This window comes from Coloeus monedula (assembly GCF_965178545.1).
Source record: "Coloeus monedula genome assembly, chromosome: 16".
NCBI classification, from domain to species: domain Eukaryota; kingdom Metazoa; phylum Chordata; class Aves; order Passeriformes; family Corvidae; genus Coloeus; species Coloeus monedula.
In genome coordinates this window covers 2356218-2374613 of record NC_138796.1, presented here as the reverse complement: position 1 = coordinate 2374613, position 18396 = coordinate 2356218, and the positions used below count along the sequence as shown (strand labels likewise).

Genomic DNA, 18396 nt, shown 5'->3' with positions numbered 1-18396 from the left:
ACCACTGTCAGATTTAAGAACAGATCAGTCACCATATGCTCATGTCTAGCAAAGGATTAACTATGTGCAATCTTTTGGCACAAGGGTAACTTGTCACCTTCACAGGTTTTTAGTTCAAGGGGTTTCAATTAGATTACAAAGTAAAAACAAACAAAACATTAAAAATAAGCAAACCCCTCTAATCACATCATTCATCGTTTTCCTTTGTGCACTCAGAAACATTTCAGGAAATGCTTAATTATGCAATCCTGTAACAAAAGTGTTTCAGCAATTAGTCAGTGCATCATACAACTCTGATGAGCAGCAGAATGAAGACTCCCAACTGGTTTTTCCCAGAAGTCTTTAAGTTGCTCAATACTTCACTTTTATTGTTTGGCTTCTCAGAATGCATTCGATGACAAAGTGAGACAAAGTCTGTTTGAATTGCACCATCACAGCCCCAAATGGCAGCACTTTGAAGAGGCCCCAGGTGCAATACTGACCAGCTCTGCTGAGAGACAGGCGGATGCTGCCAGTGCTGTTGGAGACTGACTCGAACACAACTGATAGAAGAAGCTCTTCAGCTGAAGAAACTGGTCCAATTGTCTTTGCTATTTGTAAGATGATATCTGGGAACTTCAGAAGGAAAGAATAAATAAGACTTCTCTCTCCCTTTCAAAACAAACCAATTTGTGGAGAAAGACTTGTGCAGCCCTTAGCAAAGCAGGGGTTAGTAACAGCTCAGCCTCGTCCCATTGTGCAGACGTTTCAGAAAAGAGTAATTGGCTGCTCCTGAAAGGTCATCAGCACACGTTTGAGAGGGAAAATATTAGGAACAAAGCAAATTCTGAGTGATTCTCCCTCCTGTATGCCCTCTCAGCTTCTGGCAACACCTGAGCACTGCCTGATTGGCATCTGTGTCCAGACACTGCCAATGGAGGAGCAATGAGTTCCACCATTTTAATATGGGCTTTATCTCGCTTGTCTTAAATCTGCCAGGTAAGTATAAGAACTGAGGATAGGGACCCAATTAAATTATGAGAAATAACTTTGACCTGTTTGCCTTCTTAAAGCTTTTTTGACCTCTCTCCTCCACCCTGCCAGACACCTTACTCTCCTTTGAAGAGTCCTTACTTTCCTTTGAAGAGTCCTATTCTATCTGGTCAATTATAAGCATTATCTCCAGTGGAAAAGCTGCTGTGTTCACATATTTCTGCTGAAAAATGAATCTCTCATCCAGTATGGTTTACTCCTATGCATTAAAAAATTAAGATTATATGAACTAAAGAGGGCAAGGAAACTACAAAGTGCAATGCTGAGGCCATCAAATATCGTTACTTGTACTATGTTGGCCCCAGGGCAAAGGGCCACATGAGTAAATGCTAATTTGATCAGTATGATCCCATTAATAACAGGATAAGAAACACAACTTTTATGATTGGAAGGCAGGGAGATGGAGTAAAGAGCACTGCAAGGTGTAAAGTACTAAAAATAAGTCTGTGTCACTATAAATGTCCCTTTTTTTTCCTATGTGACAATGTATAATTGTCATTGTACACATGCAAATAATTGTTTATAGTAACATTACTCTCAAGAAGAAATCTCATTTGATGGAATCAAGCATATGTGAAATATTAACACAAGGTTCCTTGACAAAAGAATTATTTACCTAGGTTAGCATTCAGGTTACATAATTTAGACTGCATTATGACATTCACAAATCCAAGTTCTAAAATACCTGTTACAAATTTTAGATTTTTAATAAAAGCATACCTTTTCAGCAAGGACATTTAATTCCTCTTTTGACAGCAGAGCTATGAATGGTCCAACATCTAATGTTGTTTCTGCTGTCCAGTTGTTTGAGGAGCTGAAAAAATATTTTGAAAAATTATATTAATAAAGAATGTTACAATAAAAGTAATACTAAAACTTCAGTGTTTTTATAGTACTTTATCATACAGGAAACACAGACAGTTCTATGCCAATGTGATGATTGATTGTTACTAGCATCAGATTGTATTTTCTTATCTCTCTGGGCATAGGGCATCAGTGGAACTTGCAATATAATCAGAAAAACCCTTCAAATATGGTGGTGATGGATCTCTCCCTCAATAGTCAAGTGTTCTTAGCATTACAGTGTTTGAACAAAGAGAAATCATTCTTTCTTTGAAAGAAAACTTACTATTTTCTGTCAGTTCATATTGCAATAGTAGTCTGCAAAATGGTTATCAAAAGAGAAGTAGAAACATCATCCAAATCTGACAAATGTTAGTCAGCCCATTTGGTGGGTGACTTAATAAAACACTTGGATAAGTAACTTTAAGCCTGACAGAGCCTACAGAAGAGGGTAGCAACTAATATGTTACTAGTTCTTGTTCCCACAAACGACTTTATTTGCTTTGTTGCTCCACTATGAGGACGTTTAAATATTTTCAGAATTAAATAATATAAAATAAAGTAAAATCTTATTTAGCACCATGTGCCACGATTCAATAAAACCGATCTGCATCAAGATCAATGCAGGGCTGGGATCTGGTGGAAAATACAGTTATTCTATCACAGAAAAATGCTGACTAGCAGGAGGCTGAACAGCATCTAACGTGATTAGGTGGATCAAGTGGCTGACTTTGGGGTGAAGGGGTGGTTAGAAACTGTGCATCCAGTCTCCCTTTTCAAATGCAGGTAGTTCTGAGGGACAATGCAAGAGAGACACAGTCTATTCTTGTCAGACAGAGGATGGCTTTGTTCTTTGCCTGGCTGATACTGGTAAGGTTCCAGTCGCTCGCCTAATCTGAGACCTTAGTGACACCCAAGAGGCTGCCAACTCTGCTGCTTCAGCTGCTTGAGCTTTATACCCCTCTGCTTCTTCTCCACTCTCTCCTATTGCCACAAGTGCTTGCAGTCTTCTTTATTTGTCTTCTACACCAGCACACCAAGTATCCCACTTCCATTTTCCCATTCTTTGAATTCCTGAACCATTCTCTGCCTGTAACCCCCTTCTCTTGCCAGGCCAGCAAGTCTATTTGCCTGCTCCCCTCAAACATTACACTTTCTCTCCTTTTCCTCTGGGACTTAAGTCATGCAGGGTGTCCCTGGGGTTGCATTTTGTTCCACAGTTATCACATTACACACAAGAACAGAAATGTCATTCTAGTGGACAAGGCCTCGAGCCTGGCCAGTGACAGAAGCTGCTTTGTGCTGTTTTCACTGCAGCTCATCTGGGCAAAGCAAATGCTTGGTATTTGCATGGTGTAACCACCAGCATGACCCAGGTGGTGTATCCAATACCTTACCCATATAACTGAAGGAGTTTGTATTTAATTTCAGTCTTCTGCTCATGGCTGAGCTCTTGGCAAAGTTTGAATTGATGTAGGGCTGCTGCCATTGCCTTCAGGGACATTCTGCCATGTAGAAAGGCTGCAGGTAAGTAGCAGATTAGATTTCCAAGGAGGTCAACATCATATTCATCAGCAATGGAGCTGTTCTGAAACAAGAAGCATTTGCCCTGTTGGCAGAGCTAACCTTGGCTCTTGCCCTGTATCACTCAGCTGCATCACAACTCATTTGAGCTCTAAGGAATAAAGACAAAACAGTTTGCACTGGCAACTTAATCTACAATTTCTGCTGAGACTGCCTTATATTTTTTGTTTTACCAATCCAGCTGGTGATATTTCATAAGCACTTCTCAGAGCTTTCAGTATTCTTTATTCCATACTGAATCACACAGAAAGAATGTGACCACCCAGCACCTGCAGAAGTGGTGCAGTTCTGTCTGGCAGCACAGCCCTCACCCGGCCCCTTGCAGCAGAGGGGCCCCAAGCTCTTGTTGTTAGAAGGCTGAGCTCTGAGGGGTTTCTCAAGCAGCTGCCAAAACACTGGGGATTATACAGCTGGTAGTGTGTAAGGACAGGAATAGCCACAGCTACATCAAAGAACTAGTTTCCCCTAAAAACTGGTGAGTACTGCAGCTCCCAGACAGCAGAAGTCACTAAATCCTCCTGGTACCACCACCTCTCTCATGGAGCTCCCTGTGCCACAACAGCTCTGCTTGGACTGGCACTGCTTGGAGCCAGGGGAGCAGCTCAAGGTGCAGACTGGTCAGCTCCAGGCTGTCCTGGCCAGCAACGACAACTCATGAGAACACTTTGTAACATGCATGGAATCAAGGAAAATTGTTAAGGAAGGTTTCCTTAAGCAGCAAACAATAAAGTTGAACCAGTACATAAACCCCCCAAAGAATACAGATGGACGGGTGAAGAACTCGGGTAGGTTGTGACTCTCTCCACCTCCACGGTGTCTCCTCCTCTGCTGAGCCCTCCCAGCCATACCCACCAAGCACTCCTGCACTTTTTGCAGGACAGCATCCCTTTTATGATGGCTTGGATTCAGAAGGTCCATTCCTGCCTTCCCCAGCCGTTCAAGGAAAGGGACGCACAAAGGGCCTGTAACGTACTCCAGGTACTCAGAACTGCAGAAAGAATTCAAACAGTCTCAGAATGCAAACCTGACCTTCATACACCCACAGCCATACCCATAAACATCTGTGATGATAGAAACATTTAGAGACAAGGCTGGACTTGAAAAATCATAAACCAGACAGTCCAGAAAAATTGCAATTATTCCTCACCTTACTTCAACATCCATCTTCTTCCAGTTCATCAGGACATGAACTGAACTCCAAAAAATGGCTAAGAATTATAAATAGCTGCAAGTGGATGAAAGAGCTCTGAGATGCTTTAACACCATATAAAACAAGACTGTCTACAGTTCAGAAACTTTTCCCCTTTCTCTGTTTCATTAGGAATAATTCTCTGATGAAGATGTGGTGGGTGGCCTAAGGACCACAAGCACTTTTAGAGTAGGTTTCCTTTTTATCAAAGTCCAAAAATCCTGCCAAAGTAAACAAAATTATGCTCTTCTCCACACAGAGTGGCAGACAACCTTTGCAAATAAAGCCACAGCCCACATCTGCACTTGCCTTGCCAGGGTCTGTAGACAACAGCACCAGTGACTTCTGATGGCCCTGAACAAGCAACATGCAATTGTTGCCAAATAAGTGGGTGCTGCAGTTTGTAGGAAGCTTTGCATTAAAGTCTTCCTATTACTATTTCATAGTTGTTAAATAGAAGAGAGCCTTTTCAAACTGAACACTTTTCTTACTTTTTCAATTAAAAATTATTTCACAAAAAGAATGGTTCTCAGTCCCTTTTATCACCTTAGGCACATAGAAAGAGACAGAAAAAGAAAGGAAGGAATTAACAAGTTCTACAATTCAGGAGTTCTTATTAATATGCAAGGTTTTCTTCTAAGAAAGAAAGCTGTCACTGAAAAGTTTTGCTAACTTACACAAATGTCTTAAAACACACTGAAATGTTTTTAACCATACAGAGCAATATGCTTCAGCAGCACCCAGTGGTTTTGTCTTACATATCCACTCTCCAAAAAAACCCTAAACAAATAAGCAAACCTAAATGAAATAAGCCCACCTAAAGGGGAAAAAACCCCTCAATTGTGACAAAAATGTGCTGTACTAGACACAAAGTATGACCAACTTTCACTTGAGACAGACTTTGCCTACACACAGTGACCACTTTTGATAAATTACCATTTGTTTGATTCATCAGTTTTCTTAGGACTGAAGGGATTATTTAAAAAGTGCTCAGAAGTTAAGATGGACTAAGATATAACTCACGGAAGTGCCAGTAAGAGGAAGGGAGGAATAGATGCATTGGAGACTTTCCAAAACTTCCAAGCTAAACAATTAACCTAAAAGCAACAAAAATTTAGGTTCTTAAACCTCTGTCAATTTTAAAGAAAGAAAAAAAAAAAAAAAGGCTTGTTATTGCAGCATATAAATTAGCATATATAAGACTGTGCATATTCTCTTCAGAGAACATTTTTATCTGGCTTTTTTTAGTTTTCTTTTTGTAGACATCAGAGATGAAACATCCTCTATTTGGGAACATGAGACTGTTTGTATGTTTTCAAAACTTCTGTGTATTTCCAAACAGATTACTCAGGAATTAACAAGTCAGAAGGGCTGTAGGAATTTCTTGCAATTTTTAAGTGACAAATGAAATTTTCAAACTGAAGTATGATAACAGACAAATTCACACATAAAAGATTTAAATAAAATATGCTAACAGACAAGCTGAGACATACAGGATTCTGAAAAAAAACCCAAACAAAAAACCAAAGACAAAACAGAATGAACCAAATTCTGATTTACCTAATTTGGATATTGGGTAGGATGTTTTTGTACATAAAGTCTTTTTTTTTGGTTTTACCTGATATGGAGAAAGCAGATGAAGATTAATTTCAAAGAACTTAAAATTGTTTAAAAACGTATCTGTGTCCATACTTTCAATGAGCTGACAAGTTACTCCTTTCACAAGCTGTCCTGTGCTGATAGGAAAAGAAAATGTCAATCTTTTGAATATTTAAGCAGGATCTAGTCCTTACTTCCCACGGCCCCATCCTAAAACATAGTTTCTTCACCTCTCTTTCTCATTTCTTGTAATTAAAAGGCTCTTGAAAGTAAAAATGCAAAGAAATTGAAAAGTATCAACTAAGCCTTAAAACACCCAAACCTCTGCAATGCTTTGATCCTGATTTTGGTTTTGAAGACCCTTTTTAGTGAGGGGGTGAATTATCCTGTGGTATCCAGGAATGAACAAACATAAAATAATACAAAACAACTACATATTGTTTACCTCAAAGTTGCTCTCATCATAAAACTAGTCTCTAAACCTCATTTCAAAAGAGATATAATCCATACCTTAGAAGGTCAACAGGATAGTTTTCCTTAGACAGTAATTCATACAGATACAAAGCCTGAAATTAAACCACCATAATTAAAGTTAACTTCTGTTAATCCACTTGTAAGACACAGTGACTACTGCAAGGTTTTTGTACTCTCAGCTCTCTTGTTTCCTCTAAAGGTACTTCTAGGGTCCAGTTTGAGCAACCACAAGCTGAATTTTTTTTTTCACAAGACAAGACATCACTGAGTGGCATTATGGGATGTTGTTAAACCTGTACATGGCCCACAGCCACTGAAAAACTTTGGGCTGAAGGGATGTCTGGAGATCATCTGATCCAACCTTTCATCTCTCTGGATAGAGTCAAAGATTTTTACATGGAAATGTCTAATATGCAGCACTGGAAAGAGAAAATTTACATGGCAGAAACCTGGGAACTTAAATTCAGCATATTAATGCTTCCTTTTACAGCATTGTCTCATAATGCTGCCTGGGCTCTAAATGCCCTTTGGTGTTTATGTTGAGATGTAATTGTGGCAGTTCCTTCCTATTACCTGTGTTCCTTGAACACAAATATATGACACCAGTTTTCTAATTCTTCCCTCACACTAAATTGCAGTGGATTGGGAACTGCATAATAATTTTTACCTGGCTGCTTCTTAGTTCTTTTTCTTTCAGCATTGAGGAATTATATCCAGTCTGCTTCCATAAACCAGAAAGAGAGACTTCTTTAAAGAAAGCTCCTTGTATATCTTTGACTGATGAAGAAAAATCTCCAGATGCAGCTATCTAAAAAGAGGAACACAGAAATACATGGCATTTCAGAATTGATGCTTAGATTTACAGGATTTACTTTTCTTTCTACTCTGTGTAATATTTCTCTTAAGAGGATAAAGGAAAAACATGACAGTATTAAAACCAAAACAGAAATAAGCAAGAGAGAACCTTCAAAATGCACTTGGTGTTCAGAAAAAAAGCAGTAGAACCATTAACCCTTGAGCTGAAGGACACACCTTGGTTTAATTCATGCTCTACAGTTCTGGTTACTGTGCTCTTGTGCAGAGAGAATCTGCCACACACTCGAGTTTATAATCACCTTCCTGAGGATGCCTTGTTGCTGTGCAGGAGATAAGTCAGACAAGTACTGGGACATCGTGCCTCGAATAATCTGAGACAGCTCCCTGGGGTTCATGCTGTGGAGTGACTGGGTGCCAATTCCTGTCACCAAGGCGCCCATTTGGCTCACGTTATAAAATGATAAAACCTGCAGGGACAACAGCACAAGCAAACAGGAAGTTTTCTGGCTTGAGAACAGCAGATATATTTAAAAGCAAAAGTCAATAAATAAATCAAAACTATTCTTGTTAAATGCTTAATACATTTCTTGCCTGGGGATACCCTTTCTGTGTCGGTCCATGGAATAAATGTGTGCAGTTTCTCAGAAGTTCCTTTTTCTGCAGCTTCAGCCAGGACCTGATTCCTTGCATTAACATATATTTGAATATACAACCTGGGATCTCTGACCATGCAAATTCTGCTTAGGGCAGTGACACAGACAAAATAATATATACAGCTGCCAAATCCAAATATTCACTCTCTCTTTTACTAGAGAATTACTTTGGGATGTACAATCTTGGATGCTTTTGATTTAAACATGTATTTCAGACCACTAACTAAACAGAATTCATGTATTAAACTTTTCAAAATTTACACTTATTGTTGAGAAAAAGCCATTTCACCTTTAAAAACAGAAGGTAGGAAAGTTGTTATCAGAGGTACCTTTTCATAAGAGAGATATTTACTGGATAAAATCATAACTTGGCTCTTTGCCCACCCAGAGACTTGGTTTAATGTTGCAACAGCATTATGCACTGCTTCAGGTGACAGAGATTCCAGCTGACTTGAAGTTAGTCCAACCACAGCATCTGACAGAGATCCAAGGGTATCATTCAATGTCTGGTTTTGCATGGCAATGTTCAGGAGTTGAGATTTGAGCTAAATCAAACAAAAAGAGCAGATGGGAAATAAAAATTTGCCAAGAACCAATTTCCATTACCACCCAAAACATTAACTGGAATCTCTGGAATAGGCATTGGCAAATATTCACACACTTCATAAAATTTCAAAAATAGAACCACAGTTGTGAAAGGAATATGGAACAGGAATATGAAACAGAATGAGAAAAGAATGAGCACTCAAAATGGGTTTCTATTCTTTGCATGCTCAAGAACTGTTCTCCCTTATTTCTTAAGTCCCAGTAATTTTTCACTCATTTCTTTCCTTATTTAAGAAGAACATCCCTCCTCCTCTGTTTACAGGATTGTGTTAGGCAAGAGAACAAGTGTTGTACCCACCTCATGAAGCTCGGCCTGGAAACCTCTCAGCTGATTGCATTTAATCATTTGATGAAGTAGAGCCCGGGCCACAGCTGCCTCCATCTGCTCCAGGTCATCATAAAAGCAAACCAATAAACCCAGCCTACAGAGCAGAAATACATTAGCTCCCTTCTGACATAAAAGGTGTCACTGTTGGGAAATGGAAACACAGCTTGGTACCTTCTCCTTGTGATCACAGCTTGAGCCATTTCTGTTTGTCACGAGTGCCTCAACCTGCAATTTTTAAAACTAAGCCTGTAACTGGGGTATGAGAACATGCACTGGCCTTTGTATTCAGCTGAATTCTGCCTGGAATTGCTTGTGCTTGAAAATTTACCTGTCCTGGTTCCATTTGTCCATGGCTGTCCCAGTTAATGACTCCACTTCCCTTGACAGGATAATCTTGAAAATGATGGAGGGCTATTACCAAGTCTCTAGAAGTGGCTTGCTGAGCTCTTATCTGGTTTGATTGGATGTTTTTGAAGTCTAAGTCCTGCTTGGATTGCACATGCAACACAACCCATTTGCGTTTCAGAGCAGACCCCAGAGCACAACATGGCTTCTTTATCATTTTAGGATTAAGCAAAGCCTGCTGTATTTCACATCAAACACAGGACTGGCCAATGGATGGAGGCCTGTCCAGTTCAACAGTGGTTTGGAGAAAGCACACTGAGGCTCACTGCCCAGTTGTGCCAGCACAGCAGTCTGCAAGGCAGGGTTGAACTGAGCTCATTTTCCTTCACAGTTCCCATGCTGTAATATTTAAGTCAACATTTCCATTAACCTCTGTAAAGTGCAACCACAGCCATAGTTTCTGGAGAGGAGGAGTCACACCACCATGGGGAAATGCCTCTTGTAGGTGTCCTTCTGGCTTAGACCTTGTGCTCATTTACTGCCTTTACCTGCAGCCCTGCAAAGAAAGAGCTCTGAATTGTGCACACTGTCTCTGGCCTTTGAACTTTATAGTGATGGGGATGAACTGGTTTGTAGGAAGCCTGAGTCAATTCCCTGTCCCTGTAAACTCTCAGCCTTTGCTTTCATAACTTACACAGAACAAGAACCTCAAAGACATGGGCAAATATATATCAAGCTTTCCTGCTACAGTCCCTGGTTTTTAGCAGTTCAGTGAGGCAGGCACAGGCAGAGTCTGGGCAATAATCTCCAGATGTGAATCAAGTCAACAGTGGACAATGCTGCGGCACTACCACAAACTCAGTCAAATTCTACAGCACAGAAAGGCTTTTAGTTCCTCTAGTCCCTCAACAACAACCTGCCAGCGATATAACAAAACATTCCTTCAGCAGCACATCTGAATTCATGGGACATCATCAAACCAACATGCAAATCGAAGAAACAACTCTAAGAGCATTTTTATAACAAATAATTACATTCTGATGCATTATTACATACCCACCAAGAGCTCTTCATCTCCTTTGGGATTTGCAGAAATGAATAACACTACTTCTTAAAAGTAAAAGTGCATTTAAATCAACAGTATGGTTAAAATGAGTAACATAAACTAAGTGTGTTGTAAAAATGGAATATATTAAAGATTATGGAGCATGACATTTCTCTCATCTGTGAGAATGTGGCAGCTCTTGTGAGTGACAAAATCATTTTTAAGATTTCTGACATTGAAATTTAGAGCGTGGGCATAACTCTTCTCTCGCTTACTCCTCCGACAATGAGCAATGCTTCATGGAAGTCAGCGAGCTGCACTGCAGTAATGACAGGAGCTCTGAAGCCATAAAGCATATTCTCCATTAGTTTAAAGCTCCAAGGTATCCCCCAAGGAGACTACAAATAATTTCACACAGCATTGTCTTGGGACTAAATACATCCATTGATATGACAGTGTAAATGTAAATGTGGAGTGCAGAGCTTTCTCACACTTGCTGCGTATTTATGAGTAACAGCAGTATATTTTGGTTTTTTATTATTGTTAAAGTTACTTCAGTGCAGATTTGACAGCCCTGAAAATTCAATTTCCTGCTCACACACCTAACATTCAAGCATATTTAGGCGTGGCTCATCCCTACCCTGCAGGACAAAGAGGACAGACAGCAGGGCAGGCTTTACACCACTTCACTATGTGGCTCCTCTGGTGACACCCATGTCCTCAAAACCCACGTGCAGTCCTGGCTGGCAGGAGTTGAGATTTTCTCCTTCAGTCCTAACTGTAACATGATTTCCACCAACACCTCCATGTTCTATGATTCAAGCAGCCAAGATAGCCCATGCTCTGCTGTCCCAGTTTATTTTATTGTTCCACAACATGGTGGAGCTCTGCCTGGGTCCCCCAGATACTGCTGCAGACTTCCTACAAATGCTACAGGCATCTCTTCACTCTGGAGCAGGAGACAAAGCATTAGCTAATTAGGCACACCTCCAAAAATTCATAAAGTAGCAATTCTTCACTGTTGTTAAACAGAGCTGGATTTCAGCCTAGATTTTTCTGCTGGAATGAAAAAGCTGTGCCACATTATCAATTTCCATTTTCTCCTTACTTATTCATTCCATCTATACACAGCCATAAAAGAAAAAGCAAAGCAACCTTGCCTGTAGATAGTTGAAATGTTCCTCATATCAAATCCTGATGAGTTTATCCTTTTCAGGAGGGCCTGTGCAAGCTCTGGTGTGATATCATACACCGTGTCCAACTGCTTTGTTGCATTGTCGTAGCTAATGAAGAGTCTGATCTGACCAGCACAAACAAAACCATCATCAGCTCTGTGAAACAACAACAGCCTATAAAGTATGTGTCTGACACTAAATTAATTGACCCTATTCATGTTATAGAGAAAGGAAGAAGATTTGGATAAAACAGTATTTCTGAAGGCAAAGCTGAGTGAGTGATTCGAGTGATTCTCTGCCAAAATGTCATATAATTTGAGGGTCTTCTATCATTGGTCCCTTTCAGTAGAAGTCACAGAAGTCTGATACAGATAAATAATTACATATTAATGACAGGCAATTTAAAATTAAAAGTATAGAAGAATTTTGTAAAGAATACGTTTATATTTTCCCTCTATATTTTCTCTTTAATTAATGAAAATACATAAAGTTATTTTTCATGTTTAAATTTGCATTTGTGTTCATATTGTTTGTAGCTGACATCCAACCACACTTCGTTACTTACTTCATTGAGACTAATTTTCAGGATTTCTTCTAATGGGAGATGGACCATGTATCTTCCCAAAATCCATAAGCTTTCTGCACTGACCCAAGAAGTTGATTCATTGAACTCTGTTTGGTACAAATAAATACGCACTACAATGTTAAGAAAGTAATTACTTTTCAAATACATTGTACCTAATATATTGTTATTGGTAAATAATAAAAAAAATCTGCAAATCAGAAAAATCCTTAGCAGAGAGAGTCAGGTTCCCTCCATTTGCTACATTTTAGCACCACACTTTTATGAGCCCATAAATTTTTTAATGAAATGAAATAGTGTTTCAAATGTCTCAAATTTTCTCATATAAAAACAATGAATGTTTTATGTTGTTGAAATAGAGAATGGATGAAGTGTGGGACAGGAAAAATTTACCCAAAAGTATTAAATATGGAGCAGTATTTTTTAAATTCCCTTTTCCTAATCAATTGCATTATTTAAGAACATCAGGAAGGCATGACACTTTATGTATCTTATATATTATTATTGATGATGCCACTTATTTTGGCAATATGCAATAGCAATAATGGAGAAAATGAAAAACTGTTCAAATACCTACATGGAAATATGTTGACAAAAATACAAAACACTGCATAACAGTTAAAAAATGCCATTCATTTAGTAACATTCTCCCAAGGATTGAAAACGAAATCAAGATCCAAACATCCCTGAGAAAAAACATATTTATGGATTCCATGGGTACCCTGAGCCACAACGACTGTTTTCTCCAGAGTGTTGTGATTTGGATGGCTCAGTGTGTGACACCTCTGATCACATTCCTTGGCAGTGCTGATACTCACACAACTCTGCTAAATAAAATCATCAGAGCACTTGGAAGAGTTTCCAGTGTCGGGAAAAAACCAGCCTGTATCTATCAGAAGCTGAAGGACTCCATTAAGTGATTTTTTTGAAAACACAGATCTAAGCTCCTTAACTGAGACAAGATGATGCTCCCAGCAGACTCGTCAGGCCTGTGTTTTTTAAAGTGATGTTACCTCCCATTACCCAGAATATTACAAGAGCTGAAAGACCTGACAAGAGAGCTAAAGACAAACCAGCACAATTTAATGATGTTGACTGTGGCCTTTAGCAGAACAGACTTGCACTTACCAGCCATGGCAGCTGTGATCCCCAAAAACTGATCCCTATCCCAGGTGGTCCCAGTGCTACCCACCTAAAAAGTGAATAAATCACCCTCCTGCAGGACTCTTCCTGCACTCTGCTGTGGCCTGGGCACTGCAGATGAACATGAGGGAGCTTTAGACTTCCAGTCTGAGTGTGTCTGCCCAGGGCTGATGGTTCACACTGCCACAACCAGCTGGGAATCAGCCCCTGCTCGATGCCCTGGGAGTGGAGTCACCACATCTATGCTGCTTTCAGCATAGGAAGCAGCAGCCAGGAGGAAAAAGAAGCACAGCAATTCCCAGTCCCTCCCAAGCTGGGTGATCTTCCACAAATCAAGGGTTCACCAATGCTTCAGACACAACCCAAGATGATGCTGAGGGATTTTCCCAGGACTGCTGAGTAGCACCAGGCAAGTTCTGCATCTTCGCTTCCCCAGCAATGCACTGGCACTAACATCACCTCACAGCAGCAGCATGAACCTCCTCTTCACAACTTATTACTCTGATATTTTGAAATGGCAGGAGACACAGGAGGCAGATTTAGCTCCACTGAAGCAAGTGGGCATTTTGCCTTTAATTTCTAGGGAAAGAGGAAGAACACACACATATAAAAGTCTAAAATGCTCCCAGGACAGCTGTGTTGGGATGTTCAGTGAAACCCAGGCACCGGCTCTGATGGTTCAGTGCCCTGCACAGCCCCCTTGTGGAGCCCATCCTGCCTGTCCCAGCTGTGGAACAGCTGTTTAAGGCACATTAACCAGGCAAACAGATGTGGGAAAATGCATCCAATCAGGATTAATTAACTTCAGTTTTATCTTGTCCCTTTGCTGATCGAGTCAGTGCCATGTGCTTCTACAACATCCTGCATTTCTTTTGTGTTTTTAAACAGTGCAGTGGATAATGTATCCTGAGCCAGAGCTGTTTTTCTCCTCTGAACAGGAGTTCAGAAGGGAACAACACACTTTGGCAGAGCACCTGGCCACTGTATCCTATTTCAGACTTAGTAAGTACAGAGAGAAAAGACTGGCATACGAGAAAAAGACTTTGTGTATAGCTCTGTGCAGAACAGAGGAAGAGTCCATTGGTTGGACTTGATCCTGGAGGTCTTTTCCAGCCTTAACAATAGCATGATTCTATCCTATAAGTGCAAGCATCATTGGAGAACTATTTGTCATGAGTAACAAACACATTATATTTACTGTGTTCTGGAGAAAAAGTATTCCAAACAGCTACTCTTAAACAGACCTGTGTTAAACTGGGCAAACAATTCAATACAGTGAACAGGCCTCTTGCTGAGTGCTTTTCTCTTATGATAAGCAAGAAAAAAACACTGTAACATACCACTCATGTTGTAAGACTTCTGTAGAATCTGCTTCATCCAACCATACAGAGCTCTCTGAGTGCTTGCTGAGGTTCTGTCATAGAGGTCCTTGAATAATGATGATCTAAGTGATACAAGGGCATTTTAGTTCACTAGTGAGTTAACTATTCATTTTTTTAATGACTCACATGGACAAATGATTTAAGAAACAGCGACACATAAGCAGAAAGCTGTGTCTGGAAAACAGACTGAGACCATACAGCAACCTCTTTTTAAAGAGCCAGCAAATCCAACATAGTGTCTGAAAAATAAATGGCTTACAAGTTTCTGAAAGCATCCTCCAGCAGAAGGTTTGGGAGGCTTCCAATAACATCAGGGTGGAGATAGTTCACTGCTGACATACTCAGAACCTGGCTCAGGATATCCACACAGTCCAGAGCACTCAGAGCCAGGAAGCATTTATCCAGTGTTACAAGGAACAAGGTCCTGTTTACTCCTGGGCTTTGAAAAATTCTCTCTCTAGTCTTGTCCCAGTCAAGAATAATATTTCCCATTTCCTGCAAGCAACGAAGTGTTAAAGTAATATCTCTGATTAATTCAATATACTGTTCATTTTGAGGCCTGACAGAGAGCACTCTACACAGAACATGATGCTATTCTCACGAAAAACAGCTGCAAACTATTGGTTGTTTGCATCACTTCAGATCATTCCTTTCTTTTTTTACAAAACTACAATGAAACCCAAAAAAAGGATCCAAACGGCTGATTAACAAAATTACTAATTTCACCTTCTTTAGCCATCTTGGCTCTCTTCCCAGCCACTGAAAAGAAGACACTCCCTGAGAATTACTGGCCCTACCTACCTTAGATGTTACTGTAGGAGGGTGAACTCTTCTCTGGAGATGAGTTTCTCTCTACTGATTACAGTGAAAACCCAAACGACTGACTTGGACTTGCAGCAACTTTGAGACAATAAGAATTAAATGAAGTTAAGTCTAACCTAAGAGGAGAGGGAGTTTTGGAATGCAATCCAAGCCAGGTAAGGAACTGCAGGGCCTGCACTGCGAGCCCCCCAGTCTGTCCCTTTCTGTTTATCTAAATGGACAGTTTATCCACTGACAGCAGCTTTTCCTTTTCCAAAGTGTAAAGTCACTTACAAGATGCTCCTTTTTGCTGTGGAAGAGGTACTTCATTGCAGTTTGGAACTGCTGCTGATCAAGCTGTTGCAATTCAGACAGTAGTTGCCTGGGCTGGTATAAAAGGTTCTTCAGGTAACTTTTTATGGACATCTGAAGTATAGAAAAATATGTGTAATATACATAAAACTCATACTATTGTACTAGGGGCATCTTTTACTCCCTGAAAATCTCTGCTCAAGGAGAACTAAGTGCTTAGCTCTGTACTGTCTGTGCTGTCAATGATCAAAATAACTATTCTCCACACAAACTGAAAACAAAAATAATCTAAATGCATTCTGAAAGACAGTAATTTTCAAATCCTATTCTTGGCTTCATGAACAAGTCCTCTCGAGGGAGCTTTTTAGCAAGGATGCCTCAGTTTCTCACTTCATAAAACAAGAGTAATAAAGCTTTTCTGCTTCACACAGCAGAGCTGTGAAAAGGAAACTTCTAAAGAGCTACAAAAAAACGAAAAAAAAAAATCAGGTACCATGTGCATATTATTACTTTAAAAAGGGAAGGAATCGTGCAATTAAATGGGAGGAAACGTCTGTACCAGGTCATAAGCCAAAAATACTCTCTTTCTCATCAAGCTGCACTACCACTTAACAATCTCATGCCTGTTTTGAAAAATTTAAGGGAAATGATAACATTGGAACAGAAATAAATGTAAGGCTCATTAGCATCAGACTGGAGTAAAATCCCTTCTAATTCCTGACAGAATTATTTCAGAATTGGTTTGCAATTTGAGTTGCAATTGTTCTTTACTGCCTTTGCTTAACTTGCATTGCCACCACCAAATATTAACACAGTTCCTTCTTCCCTGGGGGTTCAGCCTGCTGAGAGCCTCAGGCTGCCAATAAACCTGACAAAGGGAAGGGGCAGTGGCAGGAAAATAGAGGTGAGGATGAGCTGTGACAGCGACATGGAGCTTGGGACAGGGTTCAAGCACTGTGGAGCTTCTGGGAATGCCTGAGGCTCAGGGATGGCACAGTTGACACTTCCCTGTTTCAGTGTGCAGGGATGAGGGAGGGGCTCAGGTTTGATGAGCTGGGTACAGCTCCACTTAAAGCAGCTCATCACTAATCCTCAGCAGCAGGAGGAACAACAACTCCTTCCTGCCTCACTTCCACAGCCATAATTTACAAAAACGGCTTTCAAAGGAGCTTTAAAAGATGGAGACATTTTGTAGGATGCTCTGGAGCCCCTCATTCCATAAGGAGCAGTGTGAACTACAGCCAGTCAAAACCTGTCATTTTCTGGGGAAGCAGCATTTATATACACTCAACTCAGAAATAATGAGCCTGAAAACTCCTAATTCCTGCTTCCCATCAGAGGAAAAACAAAAAAGATCGTTATTATTATTTCTGCCTTGCATTCTCCTGCAATCTTAGGGGGAAAAGACAACCTATGCCTATTTCCTGTTTAGTTGCCACACTACAGATGTGTCAATTACCTCTATCATTGGCCACCTAGCTTTGGCTACAGAGGTAGGCTGGTTTTTTAAATTCATTTTCAAATAAAAGTTTTCATGCATCTTAAATGTCACAAACCTGGAGGCTGCTAAGAGTAAACATAACTTCCTGAGCATGAAAATATGCCATGACTTTTGTAAGCATATCTGCTGTCCAGACATCAGAGCTGTAACAGAAAACAGGACCAAAAATGACCGTAAAATAATATAACAAGTTAAATAGCAGATTACCAAAGTAAAGAAGAAAAAGGGAAACAAACAGTTCTGCTAACACCACACTCACAAAAGTATTCTGGTTTTTGCCTAACCAGAGTAAAAGCTGATCTATTTAACGCAACGAAAACACATAGTTCAATGGGAAATGGAATTAATTAGTTATGTTTCTTTCCATCTGATTCCACAACCACCCACAATAATCTCAGTTTTCCAAGGTGTTGCCATTAGTACCATCTCCAGGCGTGTGCTTCTGGGCACCCCATTATGCCTGTTCTGATCTGCTTGCAGAAAGTACAGGGAGTAACTGGTGCCTTTCCCTCAGCACAGCCATTAATTTCACTGTCTTCTTTACACAGCCACTGATTTTCTCAAAACATGGAGTGGAATGGCCTTTGAGGCTTATACTGCTCTTTCAAATTTAGACAAAATTAGCAAATAGTTCAAAAGTCACCAGGAGCTGGAGGATGGGGGCATGGAGTGGGACTGAAAAAAGGAAGTGGACAGAAAGCTGGAACTGCACCTAATTTCCTTAAGAAGCCATTTGGACACATGTGAGCAAAGTTATTTATCAAAACTTCTAAAAATTGAAGTATATATTCTCAGCCTCATTCTATTTTTTTTTTTCTTTTTCATGACAAACAGGTCTTTCCCTGTTAATAGGAAATATCCTCCCAGGAGACCTAAATCCAGGTAATCATATGTGCCAATTTCATTCTATCCATAAAGTTCCAGTTTCTGTGGAAATGAAACAGATCATATCTGAAGTGCAAGATAATACCGAAAAATCAAGATA

General features: G+C 40.0%; 1 protein-coding gene across 1 annotated transcript in view; it reads right to left on the bottom strand.

Annotated features, from left to right (window-relative positions):
* The window catches only part of OTOA (otoancorin), a gene marked incomplete at both ends in the record, with an annotated part of 33077 nt that overhangs the window by 13985 nt on the left and 696 nt on the right, over positions 1-18396 (bottom strand). The window contains 17 exons of the mRNA XM_082292089.1: positions 483-615; positions 1753-1846; positions 3273-3463; positions 4294-4447; positions 5672-5745; positions 6267-6384; positions 6758-6813; positions 7389-7529; positions 7837-8004; positions 8520-8735; positions 9095-9218; positions 11675-11814; positions 12255-12361; positions 14756-14859; positions 15057-15292; positions 15893-16024; positions 17467-17554. Coding sequence (XP_082148215.1) covers positions 483-615; positions 1753-1846; positions 3273-3463; positions 4294-4447; positions 5672-5745; positions 6267-6384; positions 6758-6813; positions 7389-7529; positions 7837-8004; positions 8520-8735; positions 9095-9218; positions 11675-11814; positions 12255-12361; positions 14756-14859; positions 15057-15292; positions 15893-16024; positions 17467-17554 — 2276 coding nt within the window. The remainder of the gene's footprint in view (positions 1-482; positions 616-1752; positions 1847-3272; positions 3464-4293; positions 4448-5671; positions 5746-6266; positions 6385-6757; positions 6814-7388; positions 7530-7836; positions 8005-8519; positions 8736-9094; positions 9219-11674; positions 11815-12254; positions 12362-14755; positions 14860-15056; positions 15293-15892; positions 16025-17466; positions 17555-18396) is intronic.